This window comes from Nesoenas mayeri (genome assembly GCF_963082525.1).
Source record: "Nesoenas mayeri genome assembly, chromosome: 21".
Lineage (NCBI taxonomy): Eukaryota > Metazoa > Chordata > Aves > Columbiformes > Columbidae > Nesoenas > Nesoenas mayeri.
The window spans coordinates 2,050,912-2,075,146 of record NC_137571.1 but is presented as its reverse complement, the minus strand read 5'-3'; the positions used below and the strand labels follow the sequence as shown (position 1 = coordinate 2,075,146).

The 24,235-nt window shown below is 45.5% G+C and overlaps 1 protein-coding gene across 2 annotated transcripts; it reads right to left on the bottom strand.

Moving 5' to 3' along the window:
* Positions 1-1,257: 1,257 nt before the first annotated feature.
* Positions 1,258-23,435, bottom strand: KDM1A (lysine demethylase 1A). 2 transcript variants are annotated; one of them, XM_080357735.1, is made up of 20 exons: positions 23,113-23,435; positions 20,612-20,777; positions 17,280-17,339; positions 14,609-14,742; positions 13,542-13,620; positions 13,262-13,354; positions 12,769-12,875; positions 12,223-12,304; positions 11,967-12,061; positions 10,632-10,774; positions 10,060-10,150; positions 7,707-7,841; positions 7,308-7,381; positions 6,954-7,065; positions 6,627-6,759; positions 5,227-5,414; positions 4,906-5,020; positions 3,923-4,050; positions 2,322-2,468; positions 1,258-1,853 (listed from the first exon to the last, which is right to left on the bottom strand). In XM_080357735.1, exons 1-20 carry the CDS (start codon positions 23,401-23,403, stop codon positions 1,668-1,670), a joined length of 2,559 nt encoding a protein of 852 aa, XP_080213861.1. In that variant the 5' UTR covers positions 23,404-23,435; the 3' UTR covers positions 1,258-1,667. The 2 variants fall into 2 exon arrangements, with proteins under 2 accessions (XP_080213861.1, XP_080213862.1); XM_080357736.1 differs by lacking the exon at positions 17,280-17,339.
* Positions 23,436-24,235: the final 800 nt, after the last annotated feature.

The following is a 24,235-nucleotide window of genomic DNA, read 5'->3' as shown; positions in this document are numbered from 1 at the left end:
TCCTGGTTTTGTTAAAAACAAGTTTCTGTTTCAGTGAATTTGCCTGTCAGCTAAAGCTTCATATTAACTGCATTTTCCTGGAGAACCAGACACATGTTTTGGTAACACAGCAATGGAATTCAAACTTATTGATAAGCATGGATGGACATCTTGCAAGAGGGGCGACGAGAAACAACTGACCAAGAAACTGACCAACTGTGTATAACATCCCATTCACGTGAATACTTCATATAAAATGGGAGATCACGAGGATCTCGTCCCTTTTCCCTATGGCGACATGAGGAGAGGACCTGGCGAGTCGTCCCTGCGAACCAAGGCCAGTGACAGACTGAATCCAGCTCCGGTTGGCTGCAGAGTCCAGTCCAGGACTTTGGCTGCCGGCTCTGCAGTTGCCGGGACTTTCAAGATTGGTTTTGTATATTTTGTATTATTTTCTCTATTCTTATTAGTAGCATTAGTAAAACATCTTTAATTTTTTCCAACTCTCTTCTCTCTGTCCTTCTTTTCCTCCCAATCGCCTGTGCTGAGTGGGAAGGGGGGAGAGGGAGGGGCAAGAGGGGGAAGTGGGGGGCAAGAGGGGGTTAACAATACATCTGCCAGGGTTTTATTGTCACCCCGCAATCTTAACCCTTGACAGGGATCTAAAGGAGCACGGAACAAGAGCGGGTACTGGTCTTGCCAGCAAAGCAGAAGGTGCAAAACCAGAAAAACGGAAAAGTAGAAAAAAGTGTGAACAGACACCATGGTTAGATGAGAGAAACTGCAGAAAGAGGAGGATGAGAGAAGCTGCAAGAAATAAGAACTCTAACAGGAACGGAGGGGAGGGAAAAAGGACCTAAATGTTTACATCAGACTGCTCTGGGCAGTGAAAGGAAGGCGCTGGGCAGTGAAAGGAAGGCGCTGGGCAGTGTAAGGAAGGCGCTGGGCCTTGACGAGCAGCCAAATCAAAGCGATTTTCAGAAGCATAACAACGGCAGCTGCAACAGCATCTCGTCACCCTTGCAAGCAGCAGGGACACAGAGGGTCCGTCTGCACTGCGAGCAGCTGCCGGGAGCTCAGGCCCTTCAGCTGATGTACCGTCTGAGCAGCTGCTTCTATATAAACCACTACAAATAATTCTTCTAGTTAACTCACAGACATCAGATTCTGATGATTTAATTTGTTTCAAGTACTTAATAACACACGCTCTTAGTGGTAGCCTGGTGTAGCAGCCAAGGGACCACCAGGGAGAGCTGTGATTTGCTGTTACTGGTAGCGAAAGTTGCACCAAATTCTCAGATAAGAATAGAATTGGTCCAAAAATATTCTTCTTCACAACAAAACAAAAAAAAAAAGTTTAGAGAAATTCTACACTATTTGTAGCGACCAGCTGCTTGCACAAGTACCAAACTGTAAATACATGTATAGGTAGGAAAAAAACCAAACTAAAAACCCTCCAGCTATAGGCCTGACTTTCCAAATATCTGCAGAGTCTAAGTCGTCCCTGACCTGCCTGGTCAAAGGGCAGGTGAGCGTTTGTAAGGCCATTCTACCAGCAGTATCATACAGAAATTCATGGCTGAGTCCTTCCAGCACACACTGGGACAGACTCAGAGTCTCTTCACCCCACAGGGTCCCCGGCGGCAGCTCCGAGCTCTCGTCACTCCACTTCTGACACCCGACGGGTCTCACATGCTGGCGGGTTGCTGCTGGGGGACGCCGGGTGTGGGCTGGCGAGGCAGCGTGTACATGGCCCCGAGAAACTGGTCCGCGATGCGACCGGCTTCTCGCAGCCCGCTCAGCAAAGCGCCGTGAACGGTCGCGGGGTAGTTGCGAATCGTGTGTTCCCCCGCGAAAAACAGGCGGGGGATGGGCTGGGGGAACAGAGAAAGAACACGGTTAAGGCCTGTTCACGTTCTTCCGGATTCCGTGGCAACATCTGACTGTTTTATCTACAACTCTGCAGCTAAACTGCTGATGTGTTTAAGAAGAATGAAGGATTCTGATCGTGGGACTCCAGCAATTCATTCCAATAAGCATCTTCTCTTTAAACTGAGACCTAAACCAGCTATTGACAGTGTCATAAAAAGTAGGAGGAAAAGCAGACTTTCATATTGTATACTCTGCATAGAATAATTTTGCCCATAGTTATGTTCACTGGCTTGTATCAGTTTTTCTAGCATACAAATGACGCCAAAGGCAGAATTCATGGATGGACTGATCTATTCTTCCAGGTTCTAATAATACGCAACTTAACATAACTTGTGATAAGATACATGTGCAGATCACTTCGGAAAATCAGACTGTTTGGAGGTTTTTCTAGAAAGAACCGGACGTCTCACCTGAGGAGCACCCGGGATGGCCGGCCCCGGCGTGATGGGCTGGGCCATCAAATCGTAGTCGTTTCCAGAAGATCCAGCTGCCACGTAGGAGTACGACCCCCGGGCCCACGGGTCCGCGCGCCAGCGGGACACCACGGTCTCCTTGGGCTGAGACAAGACGGAAAATTCAGTTGTTGACACAGTGCGAGTCGTCCAGTTCAGGCAAAATACAAAAAAATGCAAACTGCACGAACAAAAGACAAAATCCTGAAAGATGCGACAGCGAGAGCATCACCAGGACTCAAACCGCCCTCACGTCTAAGGCGTAAGAGAAAATGGGACATCTGTGAACCCACATGGACAAAACATTGAAAAGTGATGGGTGTGAATCGTAAATCAGCCCAGAATTCCAACGTGTAACCGAGTTTTAACAGGAACAATACCCTGTAAAAATACAAACACTGGGACAGGAACCTCATCTCCTCTCCTTGGGCGCAAAGACAGTGACTCACTTGGAGACCTTGCTTTCTTGTCTGAATGACTGACCAGATATCGCGTCATTCCTAAACTGGGGATTATCAGTTAACGCACTAAAATATTTTACAAGCTCAAATAAGTTCTCTAAATTTGATGTTTATCTACAGTAGAATCCACATTTCTCAAGAGTCAGCAATTCACTAATGGGTGATTTTTTTCACTTGCTGTAGATTAATGGAGGGTGTAAAAATCACTCTGGAGTGAACCAGGAGGAAAGTGTTTTACTGCGGCTCTTTCCTGGTTTTGTTGAAAACAAGTTTCTCTTTTGGTGAATTTGCCTGTCAGCTCAAGCTTCGTATCAGCTGCATTTTCCTGGAGAACCAGAGCCATGTTTTGGTAACACAGCAATGGAATGTGAGGTTATGGATGAGCACGGATGGACATCTGGAGAGAGGGACAACGAGAAACCGGTGACCAGAAACTGACCAACGGAGTGTGACATCCCATTCACGGGATACTGCATAGAAAAGGGGGAGATCACGAGGATCTCGGCCCTTTTCCCTATGGCGACATGAGGAGAGGACCTTGCGAGTCGTCCCTGCGAACTGAGGCCAGTGCCGGACTGAATCCAGCTCCGGTTGGCTGCAGAGTCCAGTCCAGGACTTTGGCTGCCGGCTCTGCAGTTGCCGGGACTTTCAAGATTGGTTTTGTATATTTTGTATGATTTTCTCTATTTTTATCAGTAGCATTAGTAAAACATTGTTAATTTTTCCAACTCTCTTCTCTCTGTCCTTCTTTTCCTCCCGATCGCCTGTGCTGAGTGAGAAGGGGGAGAGGGGGTTAACAATACATCTGCCACGGTTTATTGTCACCTCGCAATCAAACCTCGACAACCCCACTGGGGAAGAGCCGCAGTAAAACACTTTCCTTCTGTTTCACTCCGGAGTGATTTTTACACCCTACATTAATGTACAGCACCTGCAGAGAGAGATCGATCTCATTGGGAAGTGAAATGTTCTTGTGAGAGTTCAGAGAAGGAGCCGACCTGTGCGTTCATCAGCCTGTGGTCTCCGGGATGGAAAAATCAACTGACCGAGCGTTTCTGAACGAGTAGTTCCACTCGTTAGTTAAAAATCGGCACGAACCTGCGGCACGGCGCTGCTGCCAAAGATGCCTTTGAGGATGGCGAGGCACCGGCCCACGATCACGTCGTCGCTGATGTTCTCCATGATCCCCGCTGCTTCTCCTGCGACCAACGCCAACAAGATCGGTGCTGGAAGGGGCAGGGAAGGAGACAGAGAAAAAAACCATTGAATTATTGGAATGAAATTACCAAAAATAAACCCAATGGCAAGAAACTCCCATTGACAAGAAGTGACTCAGGCCTGAGCATGGTTACTTAATGAAAACTCTTTCTCCTGAGCTCCTAAACTTAACAAAGGAAAGTTTATTAAAGAAAAAAGATACTGGATTCCTCTCGTAGTTAAACTCCGCTTTCTGAAAGACTGAGCTCGGTCTTTCAAACAATTGAAAGGAATTAGAAAAACGTGATTTCCTATCATCCATAGGCATTGGGAATATTTTTTGTCATTTCAGCAGCAAAGTTTTTCCCTCTTTTAACATCTTTGACACAACAAGATCCCTGAACTTTCCAGCAATAATTCGGTCAATGGATTTTTTCTTGTTCAAACAAATGCACATTCAAAATGCAGCTCCCAATGAATTTTATTTCAATGTGCTAAAACTAAACTGGATGCCAGTCCCACTTGCATAAGAAGCTTCGTGAAAGAGGGGAAGAGTTCAATGTTCCACGGAGCCAGAAACTCAGCTCCAAAGGGACTTATGGAGTAAGAAATGGCTTTTTATTCCAAAATGCTGCAGAGACAAATCACCCTTTTCTTGGGAAATTCAATAAATCAGACATAGCCTGGAATTCAGAATTAGCAAACACACACTCGTCCGTGTTCTGCCCTAATTTACGACAGAATTGTTTGCAAGTCAGTGCTGCTCCCTGCTGCCGTTTGTCTTCCGACAAATATCTTCTTATCGTACCCACTAAAAGCATCCTAAAAAGTGCTCTTTTCTAGATCTGAAACTACACAGAGACCCCAAAACCAGACACAGGTACCTTTGTACAGGTTCCAAAATAGGAAGAGTTCTCCTCTGCTTGCAGTGGTGCTGCCAACGTGACCGAACAAATTGACGCTTGGATCCCAGAAGACGCGATCAAAGCACAACACGACCTACGCAGGAAGAATCACGAGTTAGGGAGAGCGCACAGAAAAATAATCAAAATAAAGACAATTACACTCATTGAGTAAAAACATGTTAAAAAATGTGTGGGAAATAGAGAAGAGGTCCTTAGAGTTCTTCGGGTAATTTTCAGCATCAAAATCTAGCAAAACAGCAGTGGAAAAGAAATTCTTCATCTCATCAGTGCCCACATCACCTTGTTGAGGTTTCCGAATCCCATCCGCTGCACTGCAGACGTTTTCCACTCCGGAAGAGGCGGCACAAACTGCACGGCGGGCGGCTGCTGCTTCAGAACGCCCAAGGGAAGGGTGCACAGCACCGCGTCGCATTTGTAAATGAAGGTCTGGCTGGTGGAGCGGGTGTTGACAGCTATCACTTCACAGCCTGGACAGGGCAGAAAAGAATCAATCGTTTAATAGGCCAGGAGGCAAGCGCCTGAAGAAAGTACCTAAATCACATCCACGTTAGAAAATCTTTGGTTTATGGAGCAGCTTTACCTTAGCAATTCCTTAAGTTGTAAGCAAGTTAATGTTAGCGGCCACACAGCTCAACTCCAGAAAGTGTCATTTGAAAATGGCCATACTGGGATAGGCCTAAAGGTTCATCTAGGCCAATAGATTATCTTAAAATCAGGGATCTGGACCAGCTGGATCGATGGGCTGAGCCCAGTTGTCTGAGGTTCAACAAGAGGAATTGTCGGGTCCTGCACTGGGTCACAACAACCCCATGGACGCTCCAGGCTGGGGAAGAGCGGCTGGAAAAGGAAAAGGACCTGGGGGTGCTGGTGCCAGCGGCTGAACATGAGCCAGCGTGTGCCCAGGTGGCCAAGAGGTCACAGCATCCTGGCTGGTACCAGCACTGGTGTGGCCAGCAGGCCCAGGGCAGTGACCGTCCCTGTGCGGGGGCCTGGGGAGGAAAAACCTCAAATCTCGGGGTCAGTTTTGGGCCCCTCAGCTCAAGGCTCAAAATGGCGGCCCCAGGGGTGGTGGGATCACCTCAGTGCACAAAATGACGGTGTCAGTGGTGCCAAAAATCACCTGAGGGCTCAAGAAAGGCCTTGAGGTGCTGGAGCGAGTTGGGAGAAGGGACCGGAGCTGGTGAGGGGCTGGAGCACAATGTGATGGAGACTGAGGGACCTGGGGGTTCAGCTGGAGAACAGGAGCTGAGGGGAGACCTTCTGATCTCTGAACTGCCTGAAAGGAGCTTGGAGCCAGGGGGGTCGGGCTCTGCTCCCCAGGAACAAGCGCCAGGAGCAGAGGAAACGGCCTCAAGTTGCGCCAGGGGAGGCTGAGGTTGGATTTAGGAACAATTTCTTCCCCAAAGGGCTGTGGGGCATTGGAACAGGCTGCCCAGGGCAGTGCTGGAGTCACCAGCCCTGGAGGGTTGGACAGACGGACATGAGGTTCTCCGGGACACAGTTTACAGGTGGACTTGGCAGCACTGGGTTAACAGTTGGACTCAACGATCTTCAAGGTCTTTTCCAACCAACATATAGTGGGAGGTTTTTTACAAGACCAATCCTCACATCAGCTTCCGGAAGCACTGAAATCGAATTTCTATGATCAGCAGTTTTCCAGAGGAGCTGTTTTCACGTACCTGATGCTGTATAGCGAACCTGTCGAACTGCTGTGTTTAATTTAATATCCAACCCTTCTGCCAAGGCCACGGGCACGCAGGAATATCCATTCCTCACAGTCAAGTGACTGCCCGTGAATTCAAAGTCATCGTCCTAAAACAAAGACACATAAAAACCACAAAATCATGGAATTCAAGAGAAATCTACACAACAGCAAAATTAGTTTCAAAGCTCTTTTCCAAAGAGTCAAATCAATTCAAAATCCTTTCTGTTTATTAGCCAAGAGAACGAAATAAACAAAGCTCAGGGTTTTAGTATATTGTCGAACGAATAAATTAATCAGCTACCTGGTCCCAGTGCTTCAGCGAAAGCGTAGACAGGGGTGTAGCGTTAGCAAACTCCAGGTTTGCAAAATGCCAGTCGAGTATTTGCCTGTCTCTTGAGGACAGATAAACATCACTAGGAAAAAAAAACCCAAACACAATGCATTTAGTTTGCTAGAGTAGGATATTGCAAACACATTGCTTTTGGAAATTCATTTCCAATCCTTTTTGCCCGAGTCCCTCCTTGGTGAAGAAATAAAATAGAAAAAGAACACAAGGAGATTCTGTTTCAAACATTCAGACTCCCCTTCATGAAAGCTGAAAAGTAGTAAGAAAACTGCTTTCCTGAGTATTTATTTTCGTAATTTGTATCTTTACCTTGGTGGATTGGCCTCAAGTTCTTGTAACTTCTCTTCTAGCTTTCCTTGTGTTTCTGCCAATTCATCGTACTCCTGATAAGATTAAAAGCCAACATTAAAATCTGTTCACATTTAAAAGGACTTCAAGACATCGTGTAGCATCAGACTAGAGCTGATCTCAAGAGAAATCAGTGGAAGATTAATGGTTTTAGTGAAATCTAAATCAAGTTATTTTTGCAACGCTGATTCCAGCACATTTTGCCTTTCTGCTGTTCGAATATACACAAACCTATTCTAATATTTCAGAATTTTACACATTCAGATTTGAAGAACATGAAGGTCCTTTACAGTCCTGGTGTTTTAAGGACTGAAGTCCTCAGAAACTACTGATTCAGTGTTGAACCGTGTCACCCCTCACCTTGCAAAGCGCAGTCAGGTCCCGGTGTTTGCTTTTCACGAGGAACTCGGCTGTGATATCGCGAGGCGGCTTCACTTCTGATGCTTCCTTATACTGCTGATGAAGCTCTTTAATCTTCTCTTTTAAATTCACCATCTTTTCCAGGCGCGGTAGGAAAAGGGAGAAACAAAGGGGAAAAAAAATACGTGAGGGAAGGTAGTTTTCATGCAATTTATGGTGTAAAATGGATATTCATCTCATACTATGCCATTACTGGCATATCCTCAAGGGTTCGTATGGATACGGTGGATCTCTCTGCACCACTCAAGGAAAACCCGCGTGCTCGATTAGTTCTCTGAAGCGTCTGGACACCAATGCACGTAGCACGGGGAATAAACAACAAGAATTAGAGATCGACATCCGTTCACAGGGCCATGATCTCATTGCTATTACGGAGATGTGGTGGGACAGCTCACACGACTGGGACACTGTCATGGAAACCCTCACAATCACATGCCCTGGTTCTCATGGGAGATTTCAATCACCCTGACGTTTGCTGGGTGGGCAACACAGTGAGCATGCACAGTCCAAGAGGTTCCTACAGACTGTTGGTTACAACTTCTTGAAACAAGTGGTGGAGGAGCCAATGAGAAGAGGTGTGCTGCTGGACCCTGTCCTAACAGAACAAGAAGAACTGTTTGGAGATGTCATAGTTGGGGGCAGCTGCAACAACCATGAGGTGGTGGAACTCAGGATCCTGCGTGGAGGAAGTAGGACAATAAGTAGGACTAAAACCATGGACTTCAGCAGGACGAACTTTGGCCTCTTCAAGGTCCTGCTTGGAAGAATCTCATGGGTTAGAGCTCTAGAAGGTAGGGGGGTCCAAGATAGCTGGTTGATGTTCAAACATTGCTTCCTCCACGCTCAAGACCCTATGAGCAAGAAATCAAATGAAGGGAGTAAGAGTCCAGCATGGATGAGTAAGAAACTCCAGTCAAAACTGAGGTGGAAGAAGGATGTTTTATGCAGTGTGGAAAGAGAGACAGACCACCTGGGAGGAATACAGAGGCTGTTAGAGTGTGCAGGAGTGCGGTGAGGAAGGCCAAGCTCCACTTGGAACTAAATCTGGCCAGGATGTCAAAGACAACAAGAAGGGCTTCTTCAAGTACATCAGCAGCAAAAGGAAGGTTATGGAAAATGTACGTCTGCTGCTCAGTGAGGTGGGTGTCCTGGTGATGGATGATACAGAGAAGGCAGAGTTACTCAATGTCTTGCTAAGCCACTCTCCATCATCTTTGAAAGGCCGTGGAGAACAGGAGAGATGTGTGAGGACTGGAGGAAGCCAGCGTCACGCCAGTCTTCAAAAGGGGCGAGAAGGATGACCCAGGAAACTACAGGACAGTCAGCCTCACCTCCATCCGCGGAAAGGTGATGGAACAACTCGTTCTGGATGTCATCTCCAAGCACGCGGAGGAAAAGAAGGTTATCAGGAGTTGTCAGCGTGGATTCGCCAAAGGGAAATCATGCTTGACCAGCCTGATAGCCTTCTATGATGGTACGAATGGCTGGGTAGACGAGGGAAGACCAGTGCACATTGTCACTTTGACAAGGATTTTGACACCATCTCTCACAACATCCTCATAGGCACCAGCACAGGTTGGGGTTGAGCTGCTGGAAAGCAGCTCTGCAGAGAAGGACCTGGGAGTTCTGGGGGACAACAGGGTGACTGTGAGTCACCAATGCGCCTTGTGGCCAAGAGGCCAATGGGACCTGGGGTGTGTGAGGAAGAGTGTGAGCAGCAGGTCAGGGAGGGGAATCCTCCCCCTCTGCTCTGCCCTGGAGAGGCCACATCTGCAGTTGTGGGTCCAGTTCTGGGCCCTGTCCTTGAGAAGGACAAGGAATCACTGGAGAGAGTCCAGGGAGGGACACAAAGGTGCTGAGGGGTCTGGAGCATCTTTGTGATGAGGAGACACTGAGAGAGCTGGGGCTGTTGAGCTGGAGAAGAGAAGCTGAGAGGGATGTGATCAATGGGATCAGTAACTCAGGGTGGGTGTCAAGAGGACAGACCAGGCTATTTCTGACAAAATATGTTGCAAATAACTTAGGATATGAAAGCTGTCCTCAGATATTTTTGAGAAACTTCCACGGAGAAGTAAAGACATAATTTACCACAACCACAAACATTCTAACTAGGCCTAGAAACAAGAACATAAACATTTTAAAATAACCCCTCAAAACCTCAGTCACTATCAAGACCTCTAAAGAAACCTATGCCACACTGTTTATCATGTCTGTTTGTTCTGACAGTTTTCCACAGAAGTTTTTTTGCATATTTTGCTACTTTCTGAAGAACACTCTTGTGTCATCGTCTGACCTTGTTCAGAAGATCTTTCAGTTCCTCCTGTGTTTTCACTATTTTTTTCCAATGTTCAATCTGTTCATCCTTCACGTGCTTCTCCTGCAGCCTGGAAAAGGGGAGAAGTGAGAGTTAGTTCAGCATAATATCCTTGTGTTATCGAGAAGACTCATTATCACAATCTAATCAGTGTAATGCAATGCAAGCACATCTCATGGGATATGTTAGTAATACAAGTTTCTGTAAACAAGGGATACCTGATTAGCTAAAACATAAATGTGAAGTTACCTACTATTATTAAAAGGCGTATTACAAACACCATTAGCGTGGGCTGTATGTACACCAAGTCAACTATTCACCATCAGTTACTGTAGTAGTGATTTTCAGAAAGCTTTTCAGAAAAGATGTCGGCTTCTTTAACCATCTTTGGCACCCTTGGATTCAATAAACAAGAAACACATATGCAAACTAGAACTCAGCAGAGACCAAACACTATTAAGTGGGTGATCCTTACCGACAATTGTTTCAGGTATCTTTTGGAAAATCCACCGTAAAATGGGAAGTTCACTGCGAAGAGAGACGTTACTTACTGTATGACAACCTCCAGAGCCTGCCCCAGGGAGACGGGCTTGTTATTGAGAACGTTAAAATCCAGCTGATGGCTGAGGTAGGAGGTGGCTTCCAGCAGACGATTAAATTCTTGTTCCACCATTTCATCTTTCTCTTTTGGAACCTAGGAGTCAAAAGAACAAAGTTTCTTCTTAATAACCTATTCATAAATCAAAAAGAAAAAAAATATAACTGCATCGCAAGTGAGCAAGAAAATGCAAATTTGCTTTCTAGAGCTTCCATTTTCATTTACTTAATGTTTATCGTATTACATAACAACCTTGAAAAGTTTAGATGTTACAGGCAATGCAGTGATACATGATCAGATAGATGCACAGATACTGAATGTCGCATAATGAAGCTTCTATTTGTGGCATCTGGGTGGTAGAAGATTGAAATATGTTATATGTGAGTAACGATGACCAATATCTAGCTTTGTTTGCAACAAGTAAGCTGACAGATTTTGTGACATGCTTTTTTAAAATAGGTCCAGTGTTATAATACAGACTGGGGGACGAGATGCTGGAGAGCAGCTCTGCAGAGAGGGACCTGGGGGTTCTGCTCGATGGCCAGTTGAACACGAGACTGTTAACAGACCTGATTAATTAACCTGATTAATGCCCGTGCCCTGATACCAGGCCCAGAAGATGCAGAATTCCAACTGTGCCTTCCTCGATGGTCCAGTTAATGCTATGTTGATGGATTTGGAGCTGATGCAGGAGGGATTAAGTTCCCTTTCCAGAGCTGTGAGAGAACAGGCTGCCCAGGGTCAGAGAATTGTTTAGAGAGGCCTCTCAAAATCATCTCCTTGGCCCCAACCTGCCACTCAAGAAGTATCAGCGAGAGCAGGTTCCCCAGGAGCGTGTCTGGATGGCTTTTGAATATCTCCAAAGGTGGAATATATATCCACAAAACCTGACGGTGTTCAAGAAGAGACTGGACAACATTCTTAGACACATGGTGTGAGCTGTGGGGTGTCCTGTGCAGCGACAGCAGTTGGACTCCATGATCCGTGTGGGTCCCTTCCAACTCGGGGCATTCTCTGATCCTATGGTGAGTGCTCTAGGGGCTGGTGAACAGAACGGAGAGGGCAGCTGAACTCTGTGTGTCTTACTGGGTGGCGTTACCAGTGAGAGCCTCTTCAAATCACACAGGGATGTGTTTGCCCCCGGCAAGATACTGAGCCGCCAGGTTACAACAGGCTGGTGCCAAGGTTTGCTTTTTTAGGCCTCTAGCAAGCAGCTCAGTATCCTCACCCATTTCCTCGCAGAAGCTATTTCTTTTTAAAGGGTTCACCAAAACAATAGCAGACTTACAGCTTGTCCATTTGCTTCATACAGTGGGCACTTCTGTTTGATCTTGGCCAATTCCATATTCACTTGTTTGCTGACCACAGCCATGGGATTTCCTCCTGAAAAACATTGACAGAGTGCTCTTGCAAAGGTCGTCTGCAATTAAATAAACTCTCCATTACCTCATTCAAGGCAAAGGGGAGATTCTTTTGGAAAGGCAACATCCGTGATAAAATAAACGTAAAAAATGTTACAGTCTTTCACTCGGAAACCAACTCACCGAGTCCTGTTACCACCATTGCTCCCAGATCAGCAACGTAGTTCCCTTTGCGAAAGGTGGCGACTCTTCCTCCCACTCGGTCCTTTGAAAAGCCCAAGATATTAAGCATCAGGTAACATTTGGCAATACATATCAATTATAATCACTGAAACTCGTACAGAACATGGTATAAGCATCTCGTCCAAAGGCTCAAGAAATAGAACGTATGCTTTTCCAAGAACTTCTGCAAACGAACATGTAGATTTCAACTCATCTGCTTAAGTTAAGGAGAAGCGGGGGGGACATGGAAAGCGGGAAGAACAGGGAAGCAGGGAGGAAAGAAGATGACAACATTTTCCTACCCCTTTAAACTTAATAAGGCACAAAAAAGCTGCCTTTCCTGTTCTCAGTCCAGCCAGCAGGATGACAACAGAAAGAAATGAAGTACAACTGGGCAAAGATCCCCAAAAGCTACCAATTAAGATCAAAATGTAAAGTTTTATTTTTATTAATTAAATCAGAAGCACGGAAACTAATACAGAAATAAAATAGCACAGAAATTCATACCCTGGCTTCCAGAACCGTGACGTCCATCCCAAAACTCTGCAGCTGGCGAGCGGCTGCCAACCCCGAGACTCCCGACCCGATGATGATCACCTTGCCCGTCTTCTTGGCTGGGGAAAGAGAAAAATCACAAAAGGAAAACTCAAGTATTTATGTACATAACATGTACATAACACAGAAAGGACGGACAAGTTCAACACTTCAAGCATCATATAAGCACATAACAGGTGTCAGGACAGCGTTGTGTTTGTCTTATATTACTCAAATGAGGAACAAGGACAAATCTTTAGGGACAGTCACCAAATTATCTACGGATTTGCAAACATTTTCCTACTCATAGTGATTTATTTAAATAACGGCCAAAATAAAAACCATGATCACCTACAGCCAGAGAGCTTTCGAGTCTTTGTTCTCAGCACAACAAACCTTAAAAAAAAATTTCACTTCAAAATTTGTCCTAACAAGTCACAGAAGAATAGAACTTCATGCTTCTTACTTGGCAGGGGCTTCACTCTTTTATAGATCCCGAAGTTGATGAGGCCGTGCCGCTCCAGATAGCTGTGCACTCTGTGAACCAGCACCGTGTCACCTAAAAAAGCAACGTTTAAAAATTATTGTATATTGCAATATCTCATTCCGCACATGAACACACCAACAAAAGGACCCACCATTTGATAACCTCTCTTGATTCTGAGCAGCTTTTTCCCAACCAAAACTGAAAAAGAATAGCAATGACACGTACAGTATTGTTTTTTCCAGTAAAAGACTTGACTTACTATTATAAGGTGCTTCCAATTGTTGGATAGTTGCCTCAAATGTCAACTGAATCTTCGGGTTATCCAACCAGAGCTGTAGCTGGATTTAAACAAACAATAAGATACATTATATTAAGCAGATACAAATTAAAGTGGAAATCACGCAAGTATAATAAATAGGAAAGATTAAGAAAGGATTTGCATATCATTCCAGAGGCCATTTGAGGCAAATTTACTTGTAAGTCTTCATCTTCTGTAGTTTTTGTACTCTTCGTTTTACTGCCTTAAATGACTTAGTATGTTCAGCAAATTACCGCTTCTTCAAATTCTGATTTTTAGACCCTCTACAAATACACAGAACAGTGCAAGACTTAAAAGATTTTAAAGGCTCCTAAGCCCTGAATCCTGGAACTAAAAGCGCTGTCACAATTTAAAACCATCACCTGAAAAAACACGATACTGGTGTTTTACTAAGGTTTCAATTTCAGGCCTGAAGTAAATGAACTTCCCAATTAATTATTTGAATGTTGCCCTTTCTTTCAATATTTTAAGTGGGGCAGAAATGCTATGAATATTCAGAAGCAGAGTTTCATTTCTTCACCGGTACAATTTCTTTTACGAAATCCAAGCTGGCAAAATAACCATTGCATTTGGAGAATGAGCCACACGAGCAGCTCTATGTCTCAGTATTACAGCAACCAAATGCAAAGCAAGATTAAAAAATAAGAGCTGAGAGGTTGGCCCTGTTCTAAGCAATATACTTGTATTGTGTGTATTCTATAGAGACTTCCTTAAACTGAGATGAAATAATAGAACGTTTGCATCAGCTTTTGGTTTGTTTAAAGGCAAATTAGCTGAATGATGCAGTTTTGATGGTTGTTATGGATACTGTAAATATACTACAGATTATTTATGCTGCTCCACACCTTCCTTGGCAACTTCAAGCACAACACGATGCCAGAAACAAACCCCCAGCATCTCAAAAACTAAAAAAGTATCAAGTGTTAGACATGGGAACTCGCAAAAAACCTTTGCAAGGTACCTGAAGTCCTCCCCTTTTTTCACCGATACATTTATCAGAAACTTACAGTGCGGTTCCTGATGTACAGAAACACCTTCTGCGTCTGCTGCGGCCCGCTGATGATGTCGGGGAAGCAGGCGGCTTCTTGAGACGTCATGCGGTCGTGCGGGAGTCTGCTCTGGAACGCTGCGCCCTCCACACCTGCAATGAAAGGACAAGTTGCCTCCAGGAACTGCTAAAATAAAGCCAAAGTGTCTCTAAGGTCCAAGCACAACGGACCCTTCTCACCTGGTTCTCAAGAATTTATTTGCACTGAGCTCCTCCAGCTGGAGGAACCCACCTTAACCTCTCCTTTTGTATATTTTATATATATTCATGTTAAACACAATACTTATGCTTTCCTGTGTCCCCTCCCCAGGTGCTGCCTATGAACGACCCCGCATTTCAGACTTTGAAGCGCTCTACATGTAAAAGATTCATGTTGGACACACGCAGGAGACATTTGCTCTACGGAAAGATTTCATTCGTAAAGGCACCTCTATCGATGCAAACGCTGGCAAGGAAGCAATAATATGAGTGCAGAAAGTGGATCTTGAGCAAAATGAAATGCTGAGATGTGAAATATAGCAAGAACAATATAAACCTTGTACATCCTAAGAAGTGACTTAAGATCAGGACAGAGCAGGAGATGTTCAATCTGGAAAGATAGAAGCCAAGGGGAAAAAGAACTACAAGTAATGCAGTAAGATGAAGATCACCTGCTGAAAGTGGAATAGCTAAAAAAACTGTAATAAATACCAAAGAAAATATAAGCTCGTGGTGTGTTACACAAACCAAGACAACTGTTGGGAAGTTTATGTCACTGTATTGGGTAGAGAAATTATCTTCTTTTCATACACACCTTGAACTTTCAAGTGTTTTTACACCCCAAAGGTGAAGATAAAACTTTAAGCAAGGAAATGGTTGCAAAGCTCACAAAATTAATTGGCAAGCAAAGATGGGAAGATCTACATCTGTGATGACTCAAGGTAAAGAAAACCGATTATGATCATTTACAGGAATTTTACGACAAGGATGAATTGGGGACAGAAGCTACAGAGCGCTGCAGTAAAGGAAAATTAAATTAACCGCAGAAAAAGCTGACACATTCGCGAGGCTTCTTGGCACTAATGTTCAGCTATGGAATAGAAACCTGGAGCTTTAGAACTTCAGCTTCTCCAGTAACCAACACCCCTTCTGTTGCCCTTCACCGAGCCACTGGGTTCATATGATGAACTGGGAACTCCGTAAAACCCTGCGGGTAAATCCAAGTTACCAATTCTTTGATAGTATATTAACAAATCTTAAGCAAGGCTGTAGATCACCAGCAAAAAAGCTCAGCAGTGCAATTTTCAGAGTTAAAGATTCAAAATGCTGAACCTGACACCCCCTCACAGGCTCACGCTACAATAAACGTGCCTTCCCCAGTTATTTGCTAAGAAGTGCTAATTGTCACACAGCCATCGACTACCAGCAAATTCTCAGACAGGGATTTAAAGTGAATCACCAGTTCCTTGAAAACCTTTGCCATTTATTTCTTCAAAGTGAGAAAGCAGAAAAAGTGGCGCTCCTTACAACTCCAAGGTGGGTTGCTTTTTCGGTTGTTCTTTTTTTAAGGCCACATGTTGTTTGCGGCAACATCTGAACTTTAAAATGTCAGCAAAGCTCTAGGTGAGTACCGGGATTTAAAAAACAAACCAAAATCACCACACAACAACCAACCAACAAGGTTTGACACCAGAATTTAGGAAAAGCCTTGCTATTATTAGCAAAGATATCTATGTCTGCAAGTTTACTTCTGCAACTACACAGCTCAAAGGTGAAGAAATCCCCTCCCTACCCCATGCCCTTCCTGCATACCTAGAAAATGCAAAATATACAGGATTTCCAAACAGCCAATGCCTGCCTAAAAATGAAATAGGCAACGCAGCCTTCATCTATAATACACCGAAAATTCTGTGCAATGTTGAGATCCCAAGCACAACCAGGATCCTTTCCTTACAACAACAAGGATACTCAGATGAGTATCTTGATATTTGCTTCAATAAGGGCGATGTGGAGGGACAGAAGAGGTTCTGGAGCCTTCGAGTCTTTTGCTCAAAACCCTCCTCCTCAATCCCCGAGCGAGACTCAAAGTGGCGGAGTTGAAGGAGATTTTCAATAGCATTTTAGGCACTAAAGACACCGATTCTGTGGGTTCAGCGATACTTCTAGCATCAGTACTTAGGGCAGATGGCAAATGCAATTCACAATCCAGTCCGCTGAGAAGCAGACTATGAACCTCCTCAACTGCCAAACCTCCTGGCACGCAGCACAAACACAAACCCCTTCTGAAGAAAGAACAAAAACAAGGAGCAAAAAGGCTTTTGTGCAGCAAATTAGAAAAAGGTTGGACTGTGCTGAAGCCCAGGGGTTTTTTGTGTCATTCTAGGTGGTGGAAACTGGCTAAATAAGAAGTATTTTCTGGCACATTTGGTCTCCTCTAAACATGGAGAGGAGCGGAGGGATGAGAGATCGGCCTGAGGCATTTCAACAAAGGCTTGCAGCCTTTTCCACAGACTGAAATTCGTTTAACAGGTGGGTAAACTCCTCTACCTCTGGCTAAAAACTCCGGCCAACCGCACCCGTGCGCACTGCAAGCATCGACCCCTGGCTTGGCGGCTCTTGCTAAAGTTGCAAGCATCAAACGCCACCCTCACCTGATGCTTGGCCGTCTCCATACCCTCCAGAACTGTCGTCTTGAAGTCCTCCTGCTTGCCCTGTGGAAGGAAAGAGGAGAACTCAGGGACCTTACTCCAGAAGTTAAACCGTACTGGACATTAAGGCCCGGCAGTTGGCGTTGTAGGGGTTAAATTTCACCAACTAACTCAATGCATTTGGCTGAGAATCCCATTTTCTGGAACCTACGGCACCAAACTAAAGTGTTACCCGTGTTAGTGGAATGGGAAATAAACAGGTAAACAATATGTAGCATTTCTGGCAGCTTAATACTTATGATCGACTTCATTAATAGCTGGGATTTGAATAATAAGATCACATTTCTCGCTGCCAAGATCTGGGGGGTGCAAACCATCAGATTCGATGGATCTCAAACCATAAGGATTTTATAAGCTCACCCTTGCTACTCCTGAGTCTCCCCATACGCAAAGGGATAATTCGAACCACTCTCGTACCTTCAAGAGAACCTATTCTCTCTTTTTTGTTTTCCCCATAAGTCCTTCCTTGAAGCTTGATCTTTTTTTTTCTTTTTTAAAGCTCAGGCCACCTAATTTTGGCTCCAGCGACCTCAATCCACCAACAACGTTCTAACACACTAAAACCACCTCTGAAGCCAAAGACATGTCAATACCTTAATGTGATCAATACCCAGCACTGAAAAACATCAGCCTTTCAATGTATCCAGGGCTGGAAACATGGGGAAAGGCAAAGCACCCACCTAAGAGATCGGAGAAGCCTCAAAATTACTTTATCCTGCATGTAAATCCTAAATAGCGGCACCGACAGCACTAAAACACAAGCAGGAACTGAGTGTTTCTACAACAGAGCGATGTCTTTAGGAACACAGACACCCTAACAAAAGAATTTTATCTGAACTACAAATTGAACCCCTAAAGCAAGACACAGAAAGTCAACCAAACGTTTTCACCCTTTGATAACCTGGATTAACATCTGGAACGCTGGAACATTACAGATCTATAACGTAAGACAGGAACTGACACAAGAAATAAATTTTCACTCAGGACTTTGACACCATCTCCCTACCAGCAGGTCATATAGAAACTCCCAAACCAGACTGTGACAAATAATTGTATTTTGTCAGGCCTCACAAGTCCCAAAGTTGGGATTCTATGAGATCACATACCTGCGTCAGCAAGAGAAAACCCCTCACTTTACCTATGCCCCAAGTAATTGATTTTGCTGGGAATATTGCAAGAGCTGCTTCCATTCTGGGAGAGACCAGCAGGACTCAAACATTTATATTTACACTCCAACACAGGCCACTAATTTACAGGAAAAGTAAAGTAAATTAAGAAATTAGAAAAATGCTGCCATCAGCCTGTGGCGTTCGTTATTCCCAAATTAGCAGATAATGAGTACAGGTCTACAAAGGAGCCCACTTCATACAACCATCCACTGGCTTAAGGAACAGTGGCACAAATTACCACCAAATACTGAACTTATTTAGGAAAACAGACAGATGAAAGACAAGATTAAGTTTGATTATTCACTTGACATTAATCTGCATCATAAGCATCTCTGACTTCCTTGGAAAACAGCAGCTAGAAACGCAAGATCACCACAAAGTGAGAACACCGACCAAACTAGGGCTGGGAAAATAAATCTGCAGGGAGTTATACAAATGAAAATCCAATCTGGTGAGGGCAAACAAAAAAGATGATGAGAGGAGAAAAACTGAAAGAAGCGAGCTCCCTAATTTCAAACAAAACCACAAGTGTCATTCAGCACAAAGTGAGTTTAGAAGCTTGTTGCTATTTGTCAAGTAAAAGGAGAGATACTTGAAAGAAATAATCGTGAAATGCTGTTATGACTTTTAAAACTGCTCTGCAGTAACACAAACACACGGTAATTTTGACAATCCAGATTACACCAATCTGCACAGCCCAAACTGCTGGAATTCCCCACATTAATAGAACTGGCCCCAAATAAACTCACTGTTTTTCTATCACCTACGTAATAACCCCCTTCTACTGTACACTGTGAGAACAGCCTCATGAAATACCAGCTACTGTCACTGTTGCTTTGTTTGCACAATTGGGCTTTTCATCACAAAAGGTCATCACCTATAACAGGACAGCTTTACATCTGTACTGAATTACTTATGGTTTTGCAGGCTTTAAACATACGAAGGAAATTATTAAGGTCTGCAATGAGAATAAATTAACAGCAACACACAAGCGAACTTTTTGTATATTGTTAATTCGCAATATGCGATCCTGCTCTAGGATTACTGCCCTATTTAATATTTCGTATTGAACGCTTGTACTTTGCTCCAAAGATAGGAAACAGAGAGAAAACCTCAGTTATAACCATTGGTCCTATATACAGCACTCCACGCCTGTTCCTGCTAACAGTTATTTAAATTAGAAGTTTCAATACACTTGACAACCTGATGCACTTGACATTAATGAAGATAAAGATGGAGTGATCCACCAATGAATATATTTTCAGAAGCCTTTAAAAATACAGCAAGACTAACGATGAAATAACCAAAAATCTGGCATCTTCCTACATCACTGTTTCATTTCTAGGAATGGAGAAGGGATGTGATAACCTGAAATCTACTTATTTCTAAGCAGCTCAATATAGCCTGGTTAAAAATTGGGTGTATTTAGATGAAGATTTTTATCACCGCAAATATTTTAGTCATTCCTGTATCAAGCCAGGAGCCAAAAGCTGCAACTGAGGAGAGATTACAGGGGCAAAGCCAAAGAGTTGTGGCTTTTAATATATTTCAGGAAAACGAAGGCAAGTGTCCGTAAACTGACCCAGTCCCGTTGTCTACATTCACAAACCTGCCAGCCAAAAAGGAGCCAACTAAGAGCAGCAGAACTAATAGTTATTCACACCAGCAATGAAATGGCAAAAGTTTCAATTAACTGCATCCAACCAGAACTTAAGATCAGAATCATAGTTTAAAGCCACAGGAGCCACTGTAGATTAAATCTATTCTCCTCCATAGCAGTAAATCCAATCCTTTTTCTCTCGGAAGAAAAAGTGAATGTTGGTACATGAGCAACAAACACCAAAGAGGCTGCTCTGGTCAATAAGCTTCCAAAGATGAGGCAAAGAATATAGTAGGAGAGGTTTGGCTTAATTTGCAACTAGGTCAAGCATGTTTCCACCTGTTCTTCTAAGTTTTTCCCCTCCTTGTTCAGCAAAGAACACACTGCAGAACGATCACTCAAAACCAGCTCAAAACCAAGCGCAGGATGCATGATGCTGCACCTGAGCCCGCTTAATTTTAACAACAAACCAGGAAAGTGGTGTCAGAGGAGGTTTCTTTACTCACCAGACGGTTCCTCCGGCTCACTCTCATTCTCTTCTTCTGCAGGGGCTGGTGGAGGTGGCGGTGGCAGCTTTTTCTCCTTCTCGGCTTTAGCGTTTCTCTCTTCTTCCGAGTAATACTCGTCTTCAGAGAGGTTGGCAAGACTTTCATCCATCTCTCTGTACTCCACCTGGGAAAAGCAGAACGGAGGATAAACTCACTGAAGGTGTCTCACTACTAATATGAACGTTGCAAGCAACAAAATTGCTCACAGCTCAAAGAAAAGGCCTGAGTTACCTTGTCCTGTGTTATTACAGCTACTGTGTTATAAAATATTGAACAACTGAACAAGTTCCACATGTTTTCATCTCCTCTAAAAAACCATGCAACAGCAGGAACTTCCTACTCAACATGAGCCCAGTTTCTGTGTATTTGTTACATCATCATTTAACTTTTCTCCCGTTCCATCACCTCCCTGTCAAACTTAGGAACAACAAATCGCCTCTGTGTCTAATTCATACATTCCACCTTGAATTTATCTGTCAGAGGTGACCAAAACGGTACACAGGATTTCGTCTTGCCCTGGTACAGGATCACATTTGACTCTGATGGTCACACTAGTGACTCAAGACAAGAGAAAAAATCCTTTATTGCCATCGATGTTTTGTTCTGTTCTCCACTGAAAATAAATCACGTTACCAGCTCAAACCCAACAGAACACGGAAAGCCCAAGACATAACCTAGAAGGGACGCAGCTCATATTGTTTAAAAAATCAAAGCTTTTCTCCAAAGTAATTCTATCCCTGGAGGGGTTTAAAAGGCTTTTAGATGAGGTTCTCAGGGACATAGTTTAGTGCCAGAGTCAGGTTATGGTTGGACTCGATGATCCCGAGGGTCTCTTCCACCCAAAATGATTCTGTGATCCTAAGAAAGCTTTGTATATGGCTATTGAATTTCTCTACCTATTGGAAAGGGAAAAAAATTACTTCTGACAATATGCAGCCACGGGAATAATAAAAAGATACCAGCCAGTTTACTTCCAACATCCTACAGGTCAGATTGTACCGTGAGATGACAAAAGCAACTCTGCATTTCTCACCAAAAGAACAACAAATCTTTCACAGTCGATATTCAGCCACTAAGAAAAGGCATTAACGGGCACAATTCAAAGCAGCATGGGGAAGCCTAAGTTCAGTAAAACACCTGGCCTTGAACGCTTCCAACAGCACGGCATCCATAGCTTCTCCAGGCAGCTGGTTCCAGCACCTCATCACCCTCAGTGTAACAAAATCCTTCCTTACGTACAACCCACACCTCCCCTCTTTCCGCTTAAAAAACGTAACAGCCTGATCTACCCAACAGTTTCTATATGCAAAGAACCAGTCCAGCTATCACATCATGTAAAAGCTCTGAAGATCAAGATATTCAATGCCACAGTTCCTAGAAGTCATTTCAGCTTCCGTATCAAACACACCCAGCTTTGTTTACAGCCCGGATCTCCAAGCTCTTCTGCAACAAGGTTTCCAATAAAAAGTTTCACAAAACTAAAGGCACTGCTCTCAGATATTCGGAATAACATATGAGAATTATTTACTACTGGAAGCTGTTAGTGGCCTTTAGATTTCATTGCTAAATCTCATACTTCACACACCATCAGTTCAGCTCTCCAGCTGGGAGAAGCTGAGGAGCTGAGCGTGACAATCACCTTTATAACCCTGCAAAACAAGCATCATTTTACACACAAAAGCCTCATCCACACACACCCAGTAACAACACGAATGTGCTCTTAAAAATGCAAAATTGTTAAGAACTCAGATGCAATGGGAGGGTGTTTTTACATTGTTTATCTCACCAGGCAGCCCGACAAAGCTCTGGGGATCCGAGTTATGAGGGGGAGCTCTGACAACTCACATTGACTCCCTGTGCATCTCATCTTTATCGCAGAACCCCAGAATGTCAGGGGTTGAAGGGCCCTGGAAAGCTCATCCAGTGCAATCCCCCCATGGAGCAGGAACACCCAGATGAGGTTACACAGGAAGGTGTCCAGGCGGGTTGGAATGTCTGCACAGAAGGAGACTCCACAACCCCCTGGGCAGCCTGGGCCAGGCTCTGACACCCTCACCCCAACAAGTTGCTTCTCAAATTTAAGTGGAACCTCTTGTGTTCCAGTTTGCACCCATTGCCCCTTGTCCTGTCCCTGGTTGTCACCCAGAAGAGCCTGGCTCCATCCTACTGACCCTCTACAACATTAATGTGCTCTTAAAAACGGGTAAGAACTCATATGCAGCGGGAGGTGGGTTTGTGTTATTCATCCGACCAGGCAGCCCCACAAACCTCCCGGGACCCGAGTTATGCGGGTGAGCACCGACAGCCCCACTGACTCGCTGTGCATCTCGTCGTTATCCCGGACCCGCCCCAGTGAAGCCTGGGCAGCCCAGGGGACTCGTCCCCGCCCCCGACGGAGCCGCCCTGAGGCAGCCGCCCTGAGCCCAAGGCCCGGGGCGCGTTCCGCCCCGCACACCCACCTTGGCCCTCTTGCGGCGGCTGGTCCTGCGGCCCTCGGGGGTTTCTGCGATGCCGGTGGTCTCGGCGCCGGGCGCGGCGGCGCCGCCGGAGGCCGGCGGGTCGGTGAGGCCGCCCGGGGGGGAGGCTCGAGGCGGCTCCTTCTTGCGGGGAGTGCGCTCCGCGGCCCCGCTGCCCTCGGCGGACGAGCCCAGGGCCGCCCCCGCGGCGGCGGGCAGGGGCAGCGGCGCCTCCGGGCCGCCCTCCCCGCCGCCCCCCGCCGCCTCCGCCGCCTTCTTGCCCCCGGACAGCATCGCTCCGGCCACACAAAGGAGGCCGCGACGGCCACCGCCGAAACGTCACTTCCTTCTGGACGTCACATCCGGCGCTGGGAGGACTTCCCCCGGCGAGGCTGACGCGGAGCGGCGGCTGTGAGACCTCCCGGCCGCGGGGGCGCTGCCGCCGGTCCCGTCGCGGTCCTGCCGCCGCAGAGCCGCCCCGAGTCCCCAAGGGACTGATTTTTCTTAATCTTATTCTTCTCCCCAATTACTCAGCCGGCCCCGCAGAGCTCAGTGCCAGCTCTGCATCCCTCAGGCGCACCCACCCCTTCGGCCAGCGCAATCGGCGCCATCATCCCCATGAACCGATGCGTTTCTTCCACAGTTTCCTCGCCTAAAAAGCCTAAAAAGCAGCAGGACCTGTTGGTGACAAGGAAAGCGAGGGGCCCTGTGGCCACAGCAGCCCTGCGTGGACAGCGCTTGGTCCACAGCTCGGGTCACGACGCGCCCTGAAGTGCACCAAGGAGGCTGAAGAGGAGACATTGGTGCCCGTTTCCATAAAATGTTCCAATTTTCAGTCGTCTCAGCACCTTCCAAGGGCTGCACTGGGCTGGGCTTTTTCTCATCCTGTTCTCTCTCAAGAAAAAGGTGGCAACGTGCGAATGGGGAACTGGAGCTGTTGGCATCGGGGCAGATCACAGAGTCCCAGAATGTGAGGGGTTGAAGGGCCTGGAAAGCTCATCCAGTGCAATCCCCCCATGGAGCAGGAACACCCAGATGAGGTTACACAGGAACCAGGCGGGTTGGAATGTCTGCACAGAAGGAGACTCCACAACCCCCTGGGCAGCCTGGGCCAGGCTCTGCCACC